Source organism: Mustela lutreola, chromosome 11 (assembly GCF_030435805.1).
Source record: "Mustela lutreola isolate mMusLut2 chromosome 11, mMusLut2.pri, whole genome shotgun sequence".
Lineage (NCBI taxonomy): Eukaryota > Metazoa > Chordata > Mammalia > Carnivora > Mustelidae > Mustela > Mustela lutreola.
The window spans coordinates 59053898-59071507 of NC_081300.1; the positions used below are offsets into that span (position 1 = coordinate 59053898).

Sequence of the window (17610 nt, forward strand, 5' to 3'; positions counted from 1 at the left end):
GGGGTGGAGGTCAGGATGGCGTAGGGCACCTCTCTCCGGGCCGGCGCGGGGAGGAGGGAGAGGGGCGCGGAGCCCGGGGCTGGGCAGGGGGGATGCTGGCGGGAGGGAAGAGGTTAAGAACTGGGAGGGAAAGGGAAGGTGGAGGGGAGCGGCGGCGGGGAGAGAGAGGGAGGAGGAGGCGGGAGGAGGCGAGGGGGCTGGAGAGGAGGAGGGCTGGAGAGGAGGCTGGAGAAGGAGGCGGGAGAGGCGGTGCCCCATGCGCCCTTTCAAGTCTCCGCGCCCCCGGCCCCCGGGCCCCAGTTTGCCGCCCGGGAGGCGGTGGCCCGGCGGCGCCGCCCTGACTCCTCCCCCGACCCCTCCCCCGGCCCCTCCCCCGGCCCGTGGCCCGGCTGCCCCGCCGGCGGCGCTCGGGAAATATGAAGAGACGCTGCAGCTGCGGCGGTGGTGGCGGCCAGTGCAGCTCGGAGCGGCGCGCGCTGCGGTGGTGGTGGTGGCGGCGGCGGCGGCGGCGGCCGGGGAGGGACTCAGAGGGCCCGGGTACCGGGAGGCCGGGAGCGGGGACTGGACCGGGCCGGGCGCGCGGGGCCCCGACGGCGCCCAGAGAGCGCGCGCCCCGCAGCCCCCGCGCCGCGCCGCGCCCTCCGGGCATGGGGCGCGCCGCTGCCGCCTGACGCGCGGGGCCTGGGCCCGCCGCCCGTGTCCCCGCGCCGCCGCGCTCGCCTTGCTGGGCGCCGCCGCCTCGTCGCGTCCTCCGGGCTGGAGGCGGGGGCACAGAGCGCGCGCGGCGCCGCGGCCGTTCCGGGGGAGCGGCGTCCCTGGACGGCGGGCGGCTCGGGCGGTCCCGGAGGAGGACTGGAGATGTCCGGTCTGTGCCGCCTCCTGCTCGCGTACCTGTTCCCGGCTCTCCTGCTTCACGGTGAGTCCCTGCGCGGGCGACCGCTCTCCCTGCCCGGCTCCCGGGAGAGGGGGCTCGCGGGTTCCCCGGCGGCGCCTGGAGCTGGTTTGCCGCTGGAGCTTGCTTTCTGGAAGGGTGCGGAGCTCACACACAGACCCCTTTTAGCTCCTGAATGGATTGCATCAAGTTCCAGGGAAAACTTTGATGCGCTCTTGGGGTTTCAGAGTGCGGACTGTCATGAAATCGTGGGCTTGGCCATCCCGTCTCCAAAGTGTCAAGAGTGCCTGCCAGAGGGGCTCTTGATGTGGTGCAAGCTTTTGTGGGGCTGGAAAGCGAAACCGTGGTCATTTAAGGGGGAAAACAGCCCTCGCGCGGTTCACTGTGCCCTCGGAGAGGACTAGTGTTTGCTGACGGTGTGGTGGTGGGGCTCTCCCCCAAGTGGACTGGGTGCAGTCTCCAGGGGCAGGGGACTCTGAACAGTGAAGGTGTAATTATGAAAACCGGTCTCCGAAGGTTCTCCGGCCCCGGACACCTTGTTTGCCTTCAGACTCTTGCTTGATGGTTTTGTTTCTGCGCCTCGTGGGCCCCATTTCCTCTGGGGCTCCAGTAAACCCTTAGCCCGACAACATCAACTCTTTCAAAGAGTTCCAGGAATTGCACTGAGAAAAATAAGGCCGATTTTGTGGGAGAGTGGTGTTGATCCTCGCTGCAGGCGGTCGCAGAACACGCTGTGCTGATTGAGAAGTCCTGAGTGAACTTTCCCTAATGGTGGCCACCTGACATTTAAGGGAGCGTCTCCACCCAGAGCGTGGCTCTCCTTCCTCCACACCACCAAGCCTCCCCAACCTCTGCAGGTCAGATGAGCACCCTCAAGGACAGTCAGTTTCTCTCCCTAGAGCTTCAGAATGCATGGATGCACTTGTAGCTAGCACCCAGACCAGACTGTGACCCCCATCCCACCCCCCTGGAGTCCCCCAACCTGCGTGATCTAGAAAGGCAGGAGCCAGTGAATCCTGGAGCTATGGAAGTGGCTCTTTGCTTTGTAGTCCTGCTTCAGGGCAGACAGCTCCAGGCCCTGCTGAGGTGTCCAGTGCGGCCAGACCTGCCTGATTGCCAAGGTGTGTCTGCCGAGCCCCAGTGATCCCAGACTTTAAAAGTCAGGATGGAAGGCTTGCAGTTCCAGGGCCAAAGAGAGAAGGTATAATTATAGGGTTGCGCTCCTAGGCCCATCTGCTTAGAATTACAGAGCAGTTTTAATCTTTGGCTGAAACATGAAACAAATCAGAGCCAATGAACAGATCAAACAGCAGCTGCCACACACACCAGAAGAAAGAGAGTGAGAGAGATGAAACAGAGAAAATTGTCCCCCTTAAAAAAAAAAAAATCTGTTGTAATATCTGCAAACAAAAATGACAGGATGGTCAAATGACTTTTACATGAGAAATTACTTGAAAATTGGGCATAAATGGATTTTTTTTTTTTTTTTTTGGCATATTGAACTACAGAAGCGGTCCTCATATGCATCGTGGACTGGCTAATTCTGAACGCTTTCTCCCTCCTTTCAGAGAGGGGTGTTGTAATTATACTTCCTACCCTGCCTGCTAGTCTAAGCTGGAATGGTAACTAATAGTAATAAAAGCCCCAGTATATCCTTGTGAGTGTAGCCCCAAATCTCCCAATTTGAGTCTGTGTTGGCCTGAACTTCTTGGGATTAGAGATTGACCCGGTTGTGGTAGAAGGAGAACCTTGTGATGAGGAAGGAAGGGGTCAGTCTGCACTCTAACCCAAGTGGGGGGGGGGGCGCCTCAGACCCGGTGCACGGTGATGAAGAGGATAGAAGAGAAAAAAGGCATTTGCAAATTCTAACTGGATGTCATGGATACCCTGAAAAAAATGACCCAATTTCAAAGTGAATCTGCAATGGCAAAATTATTCATGCTGTAGTTGCTCACAGATCCCCTTGGATCTGGCAGGGAGTATTGGACTCTAGCACAAAAAATAAACAGATGGAATGGTGGTTCAACGTATAAATCCTTGGGATTTAAGAAAGGCTTGTCATAATTCGTTAGGATAATGTAAAGCACCAGGAAACAATTGAGTATTCTCCTTTTCCTCCTGATTTTTCCCGATTCATGTAATTTTAACTGAAAATGGGTATTGATCCTCTTAACCCTAGTGAATGGCTTGATGAATGTGTCCTACTCTATAGGAGGTTTTACAAGCATTTAAAAATTCTGTAGCGACAGATGAGCTTAATTGTATATTTCAATAGTTATGAGTTGAAGGAAATTACCTGAAATCTTCTTAGAATGGCTTAATGGTTTTTTTCCTGATACCTAGGCATCTTATTTTACTAACCCTAGGACATTATTTGTCTGTTTATGGTAGCAATTGTTAGGTAACAACAGATTTTCTGGGGTCAGGAGTGTATTTGTGACAAACTTTAAGTATAGTTTCAGACATCATTTATAGATAGTTACACTAGCAAGTCACATTAATAAGATTAAAAAGTACACGAGGCCTTCAGAAAGATTCTGTGTAAGGATGACATAGAAAAACTATGATGTTTGGCTTCCAGTCTTTGCTCAGTTTGTTAGTTACTTTTATTTTAACTCATTGCAAGTCATAAATCACCCCTATGTCCTACTGGTGAGTAAATTAGGCTCTGGCCAGACTTGGAGCCTGTTGTTTGTTTTTGCTGTTTTTTTAAACTGTAAATGTAGAGCAGGACTCAAGTTCAAAATCTAATGGCATAAAAGTATACACGTCAGTTTTACTTTCCTCTCCTTCCACTTCTGAAAACAATTGAATTTCTTAATCCAAATAAAACCTATTGAATGTCACGGAGGTATGCAGCTGGAAGACGTCCGTTATCACTGTTTTCTTTGCTTAGATGAAAAGCCACAAAAATCATCCGGCTCCAGAAACACAGATTAGCTTGAGGTATTCCAGAATAAGTGGTGCTTTAATGCACAGCAAAGTGCAGACTCCCCTTGCTAATGGAAATATTTGATTTTAAGTTTTGGAACTGATGTTGGGGGAGATGTTCTACCCCCCATGCCACTTAGTTGTGTAGCATTCGTTGACTTTTCTGAAAGGTGAAGGCATTTTTGAGCTATTCTCTTTCATCCAAGGAATTCTAGCAAAATGGAAAAAAAAAAGAAAAAAAGAAAGAAAGAAAAACTAAATTTTCAAATATGAGCTTACCCAACAAAACTGGCCAAAACACTTAAATAGGGTAAAATAAGAATCTTTGAAATACCATTTTACTAAAGAAGACAGTTTTTGTAACCAAGAAAACACTGTGTTTCCTGCACCCTCTCTCCCTTGGTCATAAAATGAAATCTTAAGAAGAAATCTGACTCAGTGGTACATAACGAGGGGCAAGGGTCTTAAATGTTAAATATTCTCTTGCAAAATCAATTGACTTGCTTCAAATACGCAGCTAGGCAGATCTATAATAACAATGTTCATTCTTTTTCTCCCCAAACAAGAAGAGAACTAAACCTTAAGTGGATGATATGACTGTGTAATTACATAGTGTTTAGGGACAGACTGATGACAACTTGATATAATCAATTAAAGTGAAGCATAAAACATTTAAGATTCGAAACATGAAAAGCTAGGTTAGTGATTGTATACATCTGCTGAACGCGCACACAGCAGGATGTGTCTTCGATAGACCCCCGCGTGTAGCTTTGAAATGAAGACCCTGCCATCATTGTCCACGCACGCCTTCTTACTGTGTCAAGATTATATGTGTTTGGGTTGTTGTGTAGCTCTGATTTGGGGATAGAATTGTTCTGGGATGTTATGGGATGGGTATCAAGGTCAGAGAAATGATAGGGGAACACCCTAAAATTATTAAGGGTGTTCTGTAAGGGTTTTCCAGTTTCATTCATTCAGCAAGTACATTTATGAGGCCCTACTCTGTGCCAAGTACTGTGTGTCAGGGACAGGAGCTGTGAGGAGGCCCATACTCCCTTTCCTGCAGAGCCCCAAAGAATATTGAGGGGTGAGGAAGGAAAGCTTGTTGCAAGGCTCCAGAGCTGGGAGGGTGGCATGCTCTGTAGTACTTTCCTTGCTGAGAATCCCACCAAACTGCCCCAAACCTATATATACCCCATGCACACCATGCACGTGTGTTTGCACATGCGTGCACACACACACACACACACACACACACACACACCACGCACACCTGCACATGTGCACGACTGTGCTGAAGAGCACTGTGTGGCAGCAGCAGTCAGTTACAAATGCAGCATGCAAATTGTGCAATTGACACAGGATGTCAACCCCAGTGTCTAACCTGGAGACTGTGGCATTAGGAGAAAATGACATAGACAATTACCTCATTTGCAGCTACGGTTGAATGGAGCCAGGAATTTGAAATCTTGACTTTATTATATTTCTCGTAAAGGGAAAAATAGTTTTAGATAAAAAGGTTTAAAGATTGGTAAGAGCAGCTCTTTCAGCTTTTATCTCAAAAAACAATTTGGAAATAAAAATAAGAGCTTGGTAGGCATAGCTACTCACATGGTAGTAAAATCCAGTATGTCTGCAACACATACAGGCTTTTATTCCAAAGCATGAAAAGCTGTGCTGGAGTTTATCTAGCAGAATCCATGGTAAAGCATACATTTACAGTAATGACTGCTTATTTAATTGGGCAGGGCAATTTCATGGCTAAGTAATTACCTGCATTTAATCTAATCAGTCACATTTTATCTGCTTTGGGTTTTTACATATCCCACCAGTTCTAACTTGAGAATACTTTCTCACTCTGATTATCCAAGTGATACATGTCACATTATTTAAAACAAAGGCATGCAAAGTGAACGAGAAAAGAATCACTCAGAACCCCCTCCTCAGAGACAACCATTGTTAATATTTTTCCATATGCTTATTTAGCCTTTAAAAAGTTTCTTTAAAGGATTGCTCTACATGTTATAGAGACTGTCCTGATCAAATATTAGTTTAAGTCCCAAGTATGCTTGAAAATCATTTCCTTCCCCACTAATTTTACATTTTATTACATAAAATAGTGTGGAGCTTTTGCTTCTCCATCTCGATTGGCAGGTGAGAAACTCTGGAATGTATCTAAATAATTCAAATTTTTTTAAATGTTATTGAAAAATTGGGGATTTGGATATGGGGTATATTTTTCTTCTATTTCACATTTCCTGTCATTTAAAAACAATGGCCCACACGTGAGGGAGAACCTCACAGATATTCAGCTATTTGGTAAATGAATGACTGTTGACTTTCAAACATTCAGGTAGTCATTGCTCACTGGTTCCCTGTTCCCCCATCTTTCATTCTTCTGTTTAGTCCCTCCCTGTCCCTGGACTGGCTACTTTCTGAAAACACCCTGGATTTAGGAACAAGCTTTGCTGGGGATGGCCACAGCAAAACTAATATGTTCATTCCCTTTGAGAGCTATACTAAGGACTGCTTTCTGAATGCAAACCGGTGACTTCAGTGGTGTCAGTGGTCACTGGTCACACGGGCTTTGTATTTGGGGTATCAGTCTCTGCCTAAATGGTCAACCCTATGCTTCCTTTCTTTTTGGGAAATCTGGGGCTTTTTATCGATGTCCCTGAGAGTTTTCAGTCTCTGAACAGTAGACTATGACAATTATGATAGTGCTTGAGGTCTTTCTGCAGTCATTTTGGATTACTGTTACAGAGTGATTTATTCCCTGGGAGTAAATCACTCGTGCACACACACGCACACACATGCAGGCATGTGAGTCAGCCTTCCAGAGCTCCGGGATCTCATTTAGTTCTCTATAAGTGGTAACCTGTAAAATAATACCCTAAAGCCTTCAGGAATTTTTTTTTCTCAGTAGGTGAATAATTTTCTTCCAGAGTCTACTATTCTCTCCCACACTTACTTGAAAGAAATACTCACTTGTCGTCATAATTTTATCTGAGCCCAGGCCCTAAGACCCCCAGTCTTGGAGACCATTTTATGGGGAAGTCTTTTTCCTGATTGAGAGCTCTGCTGGACAGGGTACAGGGCTATGGAGAGCTTCCCGCTTAGTCGGTATCATGGACTGGCAATTTATAGAATACTGCACATTTAAAAGTGGTTCCCTGCTTCTAACTTTCTAAACCTAGGTAGTAACTGGCATTCGAGAATAAGATAGCCTGTGCATAAAGTAAATTGTTCATTGTCACACGAACTTTACTTATTATCGTTGTTATAATTTTTACTTTTATCCAAGTAGTAGGCACATATGGTATTATCTGCCCAAAGCCACCTTGAAGACCAAATTCACAGTCACTTTCTAACTGGATGGTGGTTGTTTTTTAATCCTTTGAGTTATTTTTTTCCCCTTAGTAAGCAAAATCTTAATTAAAGAACCCAATTAATTTATCTTATCAGTTAACCAAAATATCTAGAATCCTCAGTTGACCCGTATGTTGACATGATTTGTGCCTGCACTCCCCCACACAGACTTCATCACTCTGGTCTTCTAAGAAAAAAAAAAAAAAGAAGAAGAACACTTCATGGCTTAAACAGGGCTGTTACCTGTTTGGTCCCGCATTTCTGTATCCGGCACCGATGTTCCTCATAGTGAGTCACTTTGGGAATCTGAATCATCAAAGATCGACCATAAATGTCAACTACATTCAACATAAAATGGCAGAATTTTCAGCAACCAGCTCTTGTGATTAGCCACACTTTCAGTTACATACGTAGTCCAATTAAATGGGGGGTTTAAAAAGTTATTATCTATAACAAGCAGATTTATTATAAATAATAGACAGCAGCTATTCTAATAGTTGCCACCCCTGAGTACTGCATTGCTAAGTACCGGGATGACGGATTTACACAATTTAAGATTAGGATGTACGGGACATATAAATTAGGACACGTAGGACATAAAAGTATTTTTGCACAAGTCTTTTTAGATGCAGTGCTAAATTAGTATTCATTCCTACTTTTCTCTCTCCCTCTCTTCCCTCCTCTTTCCTTTCTTTGTCTATAACTTCTTATCTACCTTCCCCACAACATGCAAAAAGATGGTCAGGACAAAAAACTCAAGAGACTACAAAAGAGATGTACTACTGTTTGTCTAGAGTGCTTCCCATCTCTTATCTTTCTCATTTAGTCAGGCAAAAATGATATGCTGAGCCATCGTCACAGAAGCTTCAGAATGGATCTTCCTGTTTCCCATCTGTTTCCATACCTCCGAAATTGGGAAAAGTGATCTTCCCAAAATGGAATTCCTGTTGTGCTAGTACCCTGGTGACATCTTTCGTGGTTTCTCTTCACCTTTCCAGTGAAGGGCGCGCTCTGTCTGCTATGTGGCACTCTTGATCATGGGCCTGCCTCTCTTCTTCTGCACCTCTGTTGTGGGCTACCCCATGGGGCCCGCTCCCTGAGCCCAGCCCCAGTTCCTCCTACGTGAACCCCTCCTCTCCACCACTTTATATCTGGATATGCTGTATACTCTGCCCAGACCACTTCCATTCAGCATTCAAGGTACGGTCGCCCCTCTATGAACCTTCCAAGGATGAATTCAGAGCCTGTTCTCTCTGTCCTACGAGTCCCTCTACAAGCCCACTTGGGGTCTGGTTTCTGGTCCAACTGAGATTCCCTCAGTCCATAATGTTTACAGCTTCCATGTCTAGAACAGAGCCTGGCTCTTCAGAACCTTTCTGATGGTTAGAATGAATGAGTTGCTAGTTTCAGTGCCAAATTGGAATTGACTTATTCTGAGCGACACAGTGAACACCGGGGTCCTTGGGTTGACCAGAAGTCCTTGGAGGGCACTCCATGGGCGATCTTAAGATGGAAGTCTGGGGGATAAGGAAAGCTGTTAACCTTGACCTCTCCTACAGCTAGACTTGGCGCTTCAAATGGCCTTTTAATTCTAAAAGGCATTTCATAGAAGTAGCACTCATGAGAAGGCCAACCAGAATTTCCATGCCAGAAAAACTAAATAAATATTGGAGACCACTCTTGGCAGTTGACTGTAGACCTAAGAGACAAGTTTCTCTGACTGTACAGCAGCCCCGGCTTTCACATGACCCATTTAATTTTGTTCCCACCAAGGTGATGGGTACTGGAAGGGCAAAGATAGAAAGGGAACCAATCCCATTTTTTTTTCTACCTTAAAAATACAATATCAGGGGGTGCCTGGGTGGTCAGTGGGTTAAAGCCTCTGCCTTCGGCTAGGGTCATGATCTCAGGGTCCTGGGATCGAGCCCCGCATCAGGCTCTCTGCTCAGTGGGGAGCCTGCTTCCCTTCCTCTCTCTTTCTCTGCCTGCTGTGATCTCTGTCAGATAAATAAAGTCTTAAAAAAAATAATACAGTATCAGCCTCAAGTATGAACCCTAACTCACTGTATGCTGAAGAGCTATGCTAACTGTAGAATTCTACCTGGCTATTTATGCTGCCGCTTTTCTGCAGTGACAGTCTTGCTGTGTCTGTGACCTTTGGTCTGTGACCATAAGAGCAATAGCCAAGTGCAGAGTTGTCCCTAGAAACCCGAGTGATGTATGATCTTGTGCCTGCTTTCGAATGATCGGCATATTGGTGGTTCTGGGATTTTATTTCTTCCACCCCTGGTTAAAAAGCATCCCTGTAGTTCCCTTCCTTTGTGACTGGCCTTAGGAACAGCCCATGCATATTCTGACCACCACTCCCTCTTCCTCTGACTTTGAACTCCCAGCTTCCTTCCCAGAAACCCCCTTCATCATCCCCACCCTTGCTCTTTGACATTCAGGCCAATGAGCCCTTAAGAGCCTCAAGGTCGGAAAAAACTTATCTTCATTCTTCTTCATGCTTCCGGCTCCTAAAATATACAAAGAGTGAATAGGTATTTGTTAAACTGAGCCACAGAGCCCAGCGCTTTGGGTCCCGCCTCTTCTGCACAGGGGTCACCAGTTAACTTGGTCGCGGAGCCCTGTGTCTTTTTTTACTCTGAGCTCTCTGGCCTTCCCAGCGCTCAGAGGGAGCTTGGCTGTGGCTGACTTTTACCGTTATTTTAACTCTACTGTTAGTTAGGAAGGACTTTTTGAGGGTGGTCTAAAAGCCTAATCATTATGGAAAATAATAACACATTTCATGAGAACTATGTCTGCGCTCGGGAAGACAGTCTCCACAAATCCTGAAACCAATCCTGAGAGACGGGTAATGTTATCCCCTCTTCACAGATGAGTAGACGGAAGCTTGGAGGTTAAGTTGTTTGTTTCAGGTAACCAAGTTAATGGTGTGTTTCATTGATTGGAAGACCCACCTTTTTTTTTTTTTCTTCCCCTATTTTAAGATCTCTGCAGTGGAAGTGCATCTGAGGGTTGAGGGGGGTCCCAGTCCACGTTAGCTTGCAGGCAGCAGTCATGGGGGAGGGGGGTGCTGCAGGCTGGGCTTGTGTGAATCTGGACACAGCAGCTCACACTGTCATCACATCACTTCCTTTATGTGGCCCCTAGTTACTCCCCATCTATGGACTAGTTGCAAATAGGTCAGTTTTGAAAATAGAGTCGATGTCTGAATCATGCGTGCTTGGCTATTTTCTCCATAAGTCACTTAATAAATTTCACCCTTCAAAACCAGCATGGCCTTGGAGCAGAGCAGTGGGGGGCAAGTTTGACCTCAGTGAGGCAGATACTTACATTGCAACCGTCAATTACGTAGAAAGGAAGATACCCACCAAAAGATGAGGCCCTGTTCCTGTTTTGCTGTTGAGATATGTGCAAAGCAAACCCATTACCTGTCACACAAGAAGCGTTGCAACGGAAGGCAAAAAATGTTGTCAGATGTCTCTGAACAGAGCAATGTCAGAGAAGTAGGGTGCTGCTGTGCAGGATTCAGGGGGATTTCGGGACCCTCGTGCAGACATCATTGAACGGCAAGTGTTTTTGTCATTGGTTGTAAAATAATAATGCATCTTAATAATCCTTGAAGTCTTGGATTCGGGGAAATTCTTTAAGTGGCTGGTCTAGTTTCAGACTCAGGCAGCCGAGCTCCAGAATCTTCGCCCATATCCACTCTCCTTCCTGCTTTTATCATCTTTACGGGAAAGCAGTTGCAGGGTGTAAAGGGGTTTACAAATCAATTTTTAGAACATAGCATGGTCGATAGGGAGATGATGATGGTTCTTTGCCGCACGCTCGGTGTCCCATTTAAAGCAGCATCTTCCCCAGCTCCCAGTGCTTCACAACTTGAATTCAAATCTGTTTTAAGTTAGCCACATCGTAATTGAGCACACAGACGGTTGAGCCACCATACAGCGAGCTGTCCTATCCTTCATTTCTTGATTGCCTAAAGGCGAATTCAGGAACTGCTTCCCATCTTCAAGATAATTACAACTCTTGGGATCCGTAGAGGTCCCTAGTAACCCCCTCTTCCTCCTCTAGTTCAAAGCCAACAGAGAGATCAGCAGAGGTCTCAGACAAATGGGGGTGAAAACATGAGAACTGTGATAATACTCAGTCAGAAATCACAGTATCGGGGCACCTGGGTGGCTCAGTGGATTAAGCCTCTGCCTTCGGCTCTCATGATCTCCGGGTCCTGGGATGGAGCTCTGTATCAGGCTCCCTACTCAGCGGGGAGCCTGCTTCCCCCACCCCTACCCCCGCCTGCCTCTCTGCCTACTTGTGATCTCTATCAAATAAATAAAATCTTTAAAAAAATGAAAGAAATCGCAGTATCGACAGATGTCCATGGTGGGATTGCTAACAGTTCACCCCGAAATTTCTCAGCCATTCTACCTTGTGCCACAGCCAGACAGCCAAAGGGTCCGGGTGCCTACTCCATGGCCCGGCAGACACTAATAAAATGCATGTGCAGTTGGCCCTTGAACAACACAGCTTTGACCTGCGTGGGTCCATTTACATGTGGCTTTTTTTTCCGATGAAGACAGTACAGTACTGTATGTGTATTTTCTGTTCTTGATAACATTTTCTTTTCTCTAGCTTACTTTACTATAAGAATACAGTATATAACACATAGAACATGGTGTTCAAGAATGAACTGTATTTTGAAAAGAGGCCGTGCGGCAGACGGAAAAAGACGAATCGTGTAGTTACGCACACCTGTTCCCGTCGTGCACACAGCTTCAGAGGGTTGGGGAGAGAACTCCCAGAAATGTCGTTCTGCTGTCCTCCGTGCAAGCAGGGGCCACTGGTAGGAAGGGCCTCGTTGAACCTCCAGGAGCCCATGAGCACCGACAACGCCAGACGTGGATTTCAGGGTTTTAATGTTTCTCACATATTCTTGCTGGGGTCCGAATCTCTGGGTTGGGCTCAGCAGGGTTGGTGATGAAGTTGCATTTCATTGGTACGCAGCACCGTTCACTCCTTTCGAATCTCTTTTCACTCTTTTTAAATTAGTTGAATCATACTTATGGGTGTCTCTCCCTCATTCGTTGCCTTTTGCTTCACTTAAGATCCATGGGAACAATTCAAAGTCTCTGCTCTAGTCCAAGGTCAGCATTCTGCTCAGAGGAAGAGCCCAGAGTTCCCACATGTCTTCTCAGTACCAAAGACTTCCAACAGAAGATTAGTTCAGCCCTCTCAGTTACGGCCAATATCTGAATATTTTCTAAATATCTGAATGTTATCAGCATGTGGTCTGTGTTTCTCCTGTAGATTTTCACCCTGTTGCTCTGAGTCACCATGTTCTGGGTCTAACTTTTCATTTTTCAACGACCCCTCTCAAGCCCTGGTTTCTCTATGAAGTTATTTAGATGTTCATTACAAAGTATATAATTGCCTCTTCCTAGTACAATTCTGAGGGGTGCATTTTATTTATTTTGTGTACATTTTTATTTTGCTTTTGTCTATTTGTCAGGGGCTTTTTGTTTTGGGTCTTTTTTTCTTTTTTGGTTAACAAGGTGCTCTATACTTAGTAGGTAGTAAAGACCTATTAATGTGTTAGTTACTTCAGGAGTAATTAACAGCAGAAGTCAGTGAATCTCCTTTGAGAAGGAAAGGAAAGGGAGAATAGGCTTTCAGATTGTAACTCAGCTGGCCATGCCTTCCTCCGAACAGGGGCTGATGGCTATTTTGCATTCCTTTAAGTGTCTGCCAACCTAAACTGCTTATACTGAAGATGAACTGATTCAGAATATTCCTTTACCTGTGGAAAATAAAAATATGTAGTCTTCTTGAAGTTATTCTTAATTTAGAACCCTGTATTAGCACTGCCTTTCTGGGTGTGAGGGGCTGGAGTGGGAAGGTAATTGGGGAAAAATGTCCCCCACTGAAGGGGGGTATATGACTTATGCCCCACTGATGGGCAGCCCTGTAGAAGGTGTCTATCCAGAGACAGAGAGAACCAGAAGATGCCCCGCTTGCGGGGAGCCGCTGGGAGCCAAGCCAGGGAACAGATGTCAGTTAGGAGCCCTCTGAGTTATTCCTGGGCCTTTTTCCGCTCCATCAGAATTCCCCCTCCACTGAGTCTGGTCTCCATGCTCTTGCCCCTCCTCACCTTAATGTGTCACCGCACAAGACCACCCTTCCTGCCAACCCCTTTCTTACGCCTCCGTTGAGTGGCTTTGGAACATATTCATTTCTCTCTTCAGCCCCTGTTACATTCATTTGTCTGCACTGTAAGCTGCTCCCTTAGATGCACCGTTTTATGTGCCTTTGCAGAGAGGCACAGGTTTGAGCTCAGCCTTTGCCAGGAACTGGCCAAGAGATCTCCCAGGAGTCCGCGTTGTCTCCCTGGGCCTCGGTTTTCCTGGCTCTCCCCCCTGGGAAATACATCCCCCTTTGAGATGTGAACTCCAGGAGAGCAGAGGCAGTGATCAACCTGGTGGGGTAGGAGTGCATTTCCTACTTGCAGTGATTTCTTTTTTAATCATTTTTTAAAAGATTTTATTTATTTATTTGAGAGAGAGATACAGAGAAAGAGCAGGAGCAGCGAGTAGCCCGAGATCATGACCTGAGCGGAAGGCAGACACTTGGCCCACTGAGCCACCCAGGCGCCCCCGCCATTTGCGGCAATGACTTGTCAAGGAGGCCGTTTCTCAACCTGACTCCTGTGTGCTGCGAGATCTCCCTTCAGCAAACTTCCACTTTTTTTTTTTTCAGGGCTGGGAGAGGGCTCTGCTCTCCTTCATCCAGACAGCAGATCCTATCCCCGGTCCGTAGAGAAAAGTGCCTGGAGGGCTTTCAAGGAATCGCAGTGCCATCACATGCTCAAACATCTCCACAATGGCGCCAGGATCACCGTGCAGATGCCGCCAGCGATCGAGGGCCACTGGGTGTCCACTGGGTAAGAGGGTCGGGGCTGGACCAAGGCGGGGAAGGTGGAGGGTCGGGGTGGACCAGAGAGCACACATCTGTGGAAGGCCTTCCTCGGGGCTTCTCAGATGCCCAGAGACGGTATCCTATCTGTAATGGTGCATGTGTTATCTAAGTTCTAATTAAAAACCAAGCAACACTTTGAGATTCCAGTGGGTAAAGCATGGAGCTCAGGACTTTAGAAAGGTTAGCCAAAGCAGAGATGATGCTTACCCCTGTTAACCACAGGCTGTGAGTGAATGGGTCCTTGTTTACTGAAAGCTCCTGTATGAAAAGAAACCATTAGCAAGTGAAATTAGGAGTCTGTGTTTCACCAACACTGAAACATGACTTGCAAGCTTCTGAGGGTCTAAATATTCTAGCCATATTCTGGTAATTTAATATATGGCTTCAGGGTTCTAAGAGTACGTGGAGAGGTACTCAGGCTACCTCTACCATACAGGGCGTAGTTCTTGGACTCTCCCAGGCTACAGAGCTGAGATTTATCCCAGTTTGAGCTCTGGCTTATCTTCCATTAGAGCTTTTAAAAATAGCCTAGAGGCATACCTGCAGTTTTTCCCCTACCCATTAAATTGTTGAGAATTAACAAGGCTCACTCTGGGATCTGATCACTTCTCCCTCGCAGCCTCCCGGGTACCCTGGGGAGGGATCAAATGCACACAGAGAAGAGAAAAAAAGGAATTTTTATAAGATGATGAAGACCCAGAGGTGTTACCCCCCCCCCCCAAAGAGGGGGTTTCTTAAAATAACCGCATGATAAATATTTGCACAATCTTAATGTGATGTACTTTTAAAGAATTTATCATCTTATTCAAACACCTATTTATTGAGTGTACAAATATTTACGGTGTGCCCAGCACCATTCTAGATTTTGTGCTTCTAGCAGTGAACAAAACAAGACACGATCCCTGTCTTCAGGAATTTTACAAATAAACATACAAAGAAGTACTATGAAGAGGGAAAAAAACAACAGGTGCTAAAGGAGGATACCAGGGGCCTTATTTTAGGACGGGGTATGGGGTCAGGAAAGGCTACCAGAGGAAAGGACACTTGAGCTGGGATGTCCTTAGCTGTGCAAAGACCCAGGGAAGAGGTTTCCATCTGGAAGTACCAGCAAAGACTGGTTTGGAGAAGCAACTGACCAGGAGTCCTTGTAGCAGGGGGGGAGTAAATCCCGGTGGAGGGACTGGGGCGGGAACGGTGAGGCAGGGACAACTCCAGAGCAGATCTGGCCTGATTGGGGTTAGAACTGGACGGTCATTGAGGAGTTCGCAGCATGGACCATGCTTAAGACACGATCCAGCTTTCACATGAGGCACTCTGGCTGCAGTGTGGCAAATGGATAGTAGAAAAAGTGAGAGGAGGATGACCAATTAAAAGATGGTTGTACCAGGTGCATCTAGAGATGACAACATGTAGGTGAGGGCGTGGCAGGCCGGTGCAGTGCCTGAGGACTTGAGATACGTTGAGCCCTGAGGCCAGGCAGCACACCTTCAGGGCCCTTACGAACAGACCGCAATTACGGCTATCGCTGGACAGGGCCTCCTTCACAGTGGGGAGGACCTTTGCAGCCCCTCTCGTGCCTTCTCTGCAGAATGCTGGGCTCACAGTTCCACCAAGTGCCTTCTGAGCATGCGCCCTCCCAGACTTATGACGACAGCCTTTCCCAGAAGCAGGTGTCTGCTTGGAGTGATGTTTACCTTTCAGCAGTGTGTTAACTGAAAAATGGAAGTGTTTAGCAGTTTTGAGAATAACAGGTCTTTGGGATTTCAGCTCAAACCATGCTGAGTCTGCTCAAACCATAATTTCTATAAATAATGCATAGTAAATATATATATAATATACTATATGTATATTACTGAGTTCTGATATTATATCATTATATTTTATATATGTGTAAAAAAAAAAAAAATATATATATATATATATATCACAGACTCGAGCAGAATTATAAGGCCAAACCTGATGGATGTAAGTCATGATGTAACTGAGATTCTGATCTACTGGAGAGTTCCAGAGGTTGGATTCTGTGGTGGGTATGTTGGAAGAAGCCCGCCAGCGCTTCCCTGGTATGGGCTGGGCTGCAGCCGTAGGAACGGGCCTCATGTAGGGCAGTGATCAGTTTCTGCTGGCCATATGTGCCCTGTAGACTTAGTCCATGTATTTCTGGCCAGCGAACCTAGCATTGATCTAAGGCCACAGCAGAAAACCACTTTGTCATTGCCATTTTGTCAATCAGCACAAACAAAGGGAACCCTTAGTTCTGTTCCGTTAGCTTTGCTTTCACTAATGGACCCTTTTCCCCAGTAGAGGGAAAATTCATTTTCATGAGATGAGAGGGTGAATTTCCACTTGCCCCTAAGAGACTTCTCCCCAGACTAGACTCCATGGCAGAACAACAGACATTCGGCACCCGCCCGCTCTAGACAAGGACCATAAAACGGAAGTGTTCAGAGTATCAACTCTTTTTGAGCTGGCATAAGGAGCCTTCCTTCATAGGCCAGCACCATTCTCTTCCCGCTTTCCACAGGAAAGACCCTTCTCTGAAGTCAGGCCCCCAGGGAGGAGTGAGAATGGCCGGTTTGGGCTCTGGTGGCTTGTTCCTACAATGAATAAAGACTGTGGTGTAGAGAGATTAGAGAGATTAGGAACACTGCTTGGAGCCAGACTGCCTGGATTCATGGTCTGGTTTTTCTCCTGGTTACATGGCCTTGGTTTCTGCACTGTGCAATGGAAACGATACCTCCTTTAGCCCTAGGTCGTTGTGAGGAGTCAATACATGGGTGTCTGTGAAGGCACAGAACAGTGCCTGTGACCCTGGTTTCTTGACACCGTAGCGAATCTGCCCCTCAGTGCCTTTGGGCTTGAAAACGTCTTTCCTCCCTTTTCCTCCTGCAGCTGTGAAGTGAGGTCGGGCCCAGAGTTCATCACAAGGTCCTACAGATTCTACCACAATAACACCTTCAAGGCCTACCAGTTCTACTATGGCGGCAACCGGTGCACCAGCCCCACCTACACCCTGGTCATCCGGGGCAAGGTCCGCCTGCGCCAGGCCTCCTGGATCATCCGCGGGGGCACCGAGGCCGACTACCAGCTGCACAACGTGCAGGTCGTCTGCCACACGGAGGCTGTCGCCGAGAGGCTCAGCCAGCTGGTGAACCGCACATGCCCAGGTTTCGTGCCCGCCGGGAGCCCCTGGGTGCGGGACGTGCCCTACGACCTGTGGCGGGAAGAGAACGGCTGCGAGTGCACCAAGGCCGTGAACTTCGCCATGCACGAGCTGCAGCTGATCCGGGTGGAGAAGCAATATCTGCAGCACAACCTGGACCGCCTGGTGGAGGAGCTCTTCCTCGGAGACATCCACACGGACGCCTCGCAGAGGACGTTCTACCGGCCGTCCAGCTACCAGCCCCCCCTGCAGAACGCCAAGGTACCCCATAGCTGAC

The 17610-nt window shown here is 47.1% G+C and overlaps 1 protein-coding gene across 1 annotated transcript in view; it reads left to right on the forward strand.

The window, feature by feature from the left end:
• Positions 1-739: 739 nt before the first annotated feature.
• APCDD1 (APC down-regulated 1) overlaps positions 740-17610 on the forward strand; it is a 32683-nt gene continuing 15812 nt past the window's right edge. The window contains exons 1-3 of the mRNA XM_059139510.1: positions 740-916; positions 13952-14135; positions 17063-17594. Of these exons, the coding sequence (XP_058995493.1) occupies positions 859-916; positions 13952-14135; positions 17063-17594 (774 nt within the window). The 5' untranslated portion in view covers positions 740-858. The remainder of the gene's footprint in view (positions 917-13951; positions 14136-17062; positions 17595-17610) is intronic.